The 5,287-nt window shown below is 36.5% G+C and overlaps 1 protein-coding gene across 1 annotated transcript in view; it reads right to left on the bottom strand.

Moving 5' to 3' along the window:
* The window catches only part of LOC105819619 (phospholipid-transporting ATPase FetA-like), a 63,781-nt gene extending 59,117 nt beyond the window's left edge, over positions 1-4,664 (bottom strand). The window contains 1 exon segment of the mRNA XM_012655907.1: positions 4,622-4,664. Within this exon segment, the coding sequence (XP_012511361.1) occupies positions 4,622-4,664 (43 nt within the window).
* Between the last annotated feature and the right edge of the window lie 623 nt (positions 4,665-5,287).

The raw sequence follows: 5,287 nt of genomic DNA on the forward strand, positions 1-5,287 counted from the left end.
TATATATGAAATCAATAGATCTTTCTGTCCTGAGTGAAATATTCCTATTGAGTCTTCAATTCTTCTTTGATTCAACAAGCATTTACTGAGTTTTTGGTAGGGGTCAGGCCCTGTGCTAGGTCCTAGGATTACCAAGTGAGGAAAACATCATCACTGACCATCTTGGTACTCATATTCCTAGTGAGGAAGACAAATATAAAAGAAATTTTCAATCTAATGTAAGGGTAGTAATACAGGTAAGCATAAGTTGTTAGGGGGACACAGAAGAGGGCATGGAAGTCAGGGAAAGTAGGACATGGAAGTATTCCTGGAGGAGAAGATTCCTTAATTATGTGGATGATATGGACTAAGTGCTTTCCAGTTCTCTTAAGCCAATGTATTATACCAAGCAATCCAGAATTTAGCCTGAAGGCTGCTAAACCTTTGTTCTACCCTCAATGCTTCTAATAATTCCTAGGTTATGTCTCCACTCTATTTGCCCCCTCAGAAAGTGAGACAACCTCTCTAGCAACCCCTCTGTCTCTGAGATGTATGGAACCCTTCCTCTGTTGTTAAGGTCAGAAAAAGTTCCTAAAAATTAGTTCTATTGTTGCTTTAAATTTTCTAAAGAAACAATTCTAGAAACCAGCTCTAGAAACTTTAAATGTCTGCTTTTTCTAAACAACTTTATTGAGATATAATTTATATGCCATAAAATCCACCTATTAAAAGTGTGCAATTTAGTGCTTTCTCATATGTTCCCAGAGTTGTGCAACCTCATTGTCTATTTCTGTGCTTATGCAAATTAGCATTTGTTGTAGAGCATTCTACAGGTGTCCCAAAAGTCACCATACACAGGGAAAAGGGGAAATTGTAGCTAAATGTACCTTTATTTGCAAAATATTCATTACAAAATTTTACAAAATTTTTCCTTTGTATGAAGACTACAAAGGAGCCATATTACTAAGGCTCCAATTAACCTTCTTCTTTACATGCCACAGTATCTCTGCCCTCCTCCTTCCCGCTATTTCTTTTTCTTCTTTTTTTCCTTTTCTGTACTTTCCTTTGGTTTCTCCAACTTAGTTATTTTCCCTTTGTGATTACACTTTTATTAATTTTTAAAATTTCTCAAAGTAATATATAAATACATTTTTACTATAAAAGATTCAAAAACAGAAACATATAGAGAAAAAGTTTAAAGTTTCCTTTCCTGTGCCTTCTTCTCCTTCTTTTTTTCCTAAGGAAACCACTGTTAATAGATTGGTGTATATCCTTTGGGTCCCTTCCTTTTTAGGGCATTTACATACAAATGTATACATATATACACATACCTCTATATGGGTTTTTTTTTTTTTAACAAATGAGATCCTACTATATGTATTGCTCACAAGTTGCTTTTTTCTTTTCACACTATATATTGGAGATCTTTCCATGTCAATACATACGGGTTTACCCCATTCTTTTGAATTACTTACAACCTAGTGTTATTTACCACAATAACCTTCTCTTGGTAATTGTTAATAGTTTTTATTGTTGTGGTGGCAGTGGTGATGATGATGATGATGATATTTGCAGAAGTGTATGGATGGTAGAGAAGAGGGAGAGGAGAAATATAATAGATGGGACAGTCTTACAAACTCTACAGGACAGAGGGAGCTCTGTAAGCACTGTGCTAGGCAGTGGTAGAATCCGTGCATAACATGTGCAAAACAGCAAAGCAATAGTTTAAGGCAGGATGTAAATAAGATTTTAAATGAATTGCAGAGATCTAAGACAACTGAAATTGTATGTCCACACAAAAACCTGTATGGAAATGTTTATAGCAGCATTATTCATAAATAGCCAAAAAGTGGAAATAATCCAAATGTCCACCAACTGATGGATGGATAAACAAATTGTGGTATATCCAAGCACTGGAATAGTATTCAGCCATTAAAAGGAAGGAAATACTGATATATGTTACAATATGGATGGATCTTGAAAACATTAACTGAAAGAAGCCAGTCATAAAAGGCCACATATGATATGATTCTATAATATTTATATGTCAAGTCTAGGATAGGCAAATCCATAGAAACAGAAAGTCAATTAATGGTTGCCAGGGGCTGGGGGACGAAAGGAATTGGGAGTGACTGCTAATGGTATGGGGTTTCTTTTTAGGGTGATGAAATGTTCTAAAACTAAGTTATGGTCATAGTTTCATAACTCTGAATATACTAAAAATCACTGAACTGCATGCTTTAAAAGGATGAATTTTGTAGCACATGAATTATATCTCAATAAAGCTGTTATTTAAAAAAAAACTGTAGAAACCAAGCACTATAGGAATTCAGGAAGGAGAGAGAATTGGAGTGAGGGGAGTAGGGGGAGTGGGGGAGAACTGTTGAAGAAGGCTTCATGGAGAAGGACTTGCACTAAACCTAAAAGATGAATATAGGGTCGATTGGGTAGAGATGTAGGAGACAGGTTTCTAGGTAAGAACAATCACTTGATGAAAGGTTTGGCACTGAGACTAGGCAAGTTGTATGATAGTACAGTAGATAGGAAAAATCTAAAGGAGGCAGGAAACAAGATCTTAAAGTTAGGACTTTAATATTAGGCTAATAATCTTAAATTTTACCAAGTAGCTGACCAGGAATCCCAGAAAAAGTTTGAGAGGGGAAAAATGTGATAAAACTGGAATTTCAGAATTTCAGAAAGATTAATAACAATGATTAATTAATCTAATGACAGATTTACAGAGGAACAGATTGCAGACATAAAGACCACTTACAAGGCTGCTGCAATAGTCAATACTTGAAATGATGACAGCTTGAACTAAGAAGGTGGTAGAAAATAGAAAGGAGAGGGTAGATAGCTGGAGCTAGTCAGTATTTACTCAGGGTACTCTAAATTTTCCAACCAGAATATGCTTGAAGATTCTGCATATTGAAAACAGTGGTACCTACCAAATTATTGGGTTTACCACTGTTACTTTGTCAACTCAGGCCAATGGGCCAAAATCTTGGGTGGACCAGTAATAATTGCTCACTGCTCAAAAAGGGACCAGTAATTCTACCTGTGGAAGGTAGTGCTAGCCTACCTGAAGAGATTTATGCCAGGAAAACAGATTTTCATTCTTGTTCTTTGTTAAAAATTTTTGGCTTTTGAAATAACCCATATTTATACACTGAAGTTACTGTCTTCCTGAATGAAAGCATCAAGCTCTTATAGATGATTTTTTACACATTTACCAAGTATTTACCATGTGGCAGATACTGTCCTAAGTGCTAAATATTACCTAATTTAATCATCACAGCAACCTTATGTGGTAGCACTGTTACTATCCTTGTTTTATAGATGAGGAACTGTAGCACAGAGAAATTGAGAGATTTGCCGAAGATAACATAGTCAATGGTGGAGCCAGGATTCAAACCTAAGCAGTATGGTTCCAGAATCCATGCTTCTGACCACAATGCCCACCATATAATCTTTACTTCATAGCACTTATGCAGATATAACTGATATTTATCTGTGCTAATTATTTGATGTGCTATTAATAATCTCCCCAAGCGCAGGAATTCTGCCTAGTTTTGTTGCCATTGTAGCGTCACAACTAGCACAGCTGGCACTTACTTGATAATCAATAAATATTTGTCAAATGAATGAATGAATCAGTCTTTATTGATGATTACCACATTTTTCATTTGCCTGGAACTTACTACTCCTAAAGCATTCTGCTCTCCATGTTTTCTGTTCACAAGAAGATACATGAGCAACTGGTCAACTAGTCTCTGTTTTCTTCAGCTTTCTCACCTTTAGCTCTCCTGAGGATAGAAGAGTTCTCCCCAGTTTTCTCTTGGATGGCAGCTTCCTGACTTCCTCCTTTTGGAAGCAGGGCCTATGCCCTCAGAATAGGCTCCCTCCAGGAAGGAATCAGACAACTGTCCAATGACAGCAAGTAAAGAAGGTACAGAGTGAACTAAGTTCATTCTCTGCACCTTCTTCACTCCTTAAAAGGAGGAAATCTAGAACTATATTCTGGCTTGCTTTTTCAAAATTTCATAGTAGAAATTTTTTTTTTTTTTTACTTAGAATGTAAATTTTTTTTTTTTTTTTTACATTCTGAAAGATGGCTTGGTGTGATTACTCCAGCTCCCTTTAGTACCCTGATTTGCCAAAGGAAAACACTGAAGTATGGAAATCCTCCCTAACAACATAGCCAGATCCATTTTTTCTGTCCACAAAAAGGCTGCAAAGGAGGACCTCACCTGCTTCAGCAATTTCTTTTCTCACTGATCACCTTTTTTTTGCAGGAGGCAGTCGTGAAGGATGGGGAGAGGGAAAGGAACTCAAGCTTTCCTGATGAACTTCCAAACACCGGAAACGTATAAAAGATGATTGTAACTACTCAAATTAGAATTCCCAGACGACAAAACTAGAGCTTGTACCACTTGTAAGTACAAAGTATTTACTTATGCAATATATATATTTCCTCTCCTGGTCAGTTGTTTGTTAGGCAATTTGGTAGGTTGCCAGTCTATTTATCTGTCATACATATATGTGCATGTACATGGGTGAGCGCACACACACACACATAACACACTTCAGAGGCAATAATAAAGACATACAGACTTATACATCTTTTTTTGAGTTTACCTACCTTTATTTGAGCTGTCCCCACTATAGCTTTCAAACAGAGACATTGCAAAGCAGTATCAACTACTATTCCATGGAATTTCTGTAAAGGAAATAAAAAGATTCAGAGTGAGAATTTCTTATAGTGATACTGTGTCATTCAAACGTGTGTTTAAGAAACATAGAACTTCATCCCTGAAATCCAAAATGATCTACCCCTAAGACACATATGCTAGATTTTAGAATTCATTTCATTTATCCTCATCATCAAGTTGCATTTTCAAAGCTTGGGAAACAGATTTCACTTTCTGGCAACTGAGTCTAAGTAGATGATTACGATTTCTCAGAAAAATCCTCTGAAACTTAGAAATAGCCAAAAGAAATTTTTGGGTGATCTTTTAGTGCAGTTTTGCATTTACACCTTTGATTAGTTTTCTGTTGACTGGACTACTTTATAATTCTGTAGGCGAAGGTTAACTTGTAGATTTTTTTTTTTTTTTTTTTTAGACAGAGTCTCATTCTGTTGCCTGGGCTTGAGTGAGTGCCGTGGCGTCATCCTAGCTCACAGCAACCTCAAACTCCTGGGCTCAAGCGATCCTACTGCCTCAGCCTCCCGAGTAGCTGGGACTACAGGCATGCGCCACCATGCCCGGCTAATTTTTTCTATGTATTTTTAGTTGTCCGATTAATT

Source organism: Propithecus coquereli, unplaced genomic scaffold (genome assembly GCF_000956105.1).
Source record: "Propithecus coquereli isolate 6110/MARCELLA unplaced genomic scaffold, Pcoq_1.0 Scaffold114, whole genome shotgun sequence".
In the NCBI taxonomy this organism is placed as follows: domain Eukaryota; kingdom Metazoa; phylum Chordata; class Mammalia; order Primates; family Indriidae; genus Propithecus; species Propithecus coquereli.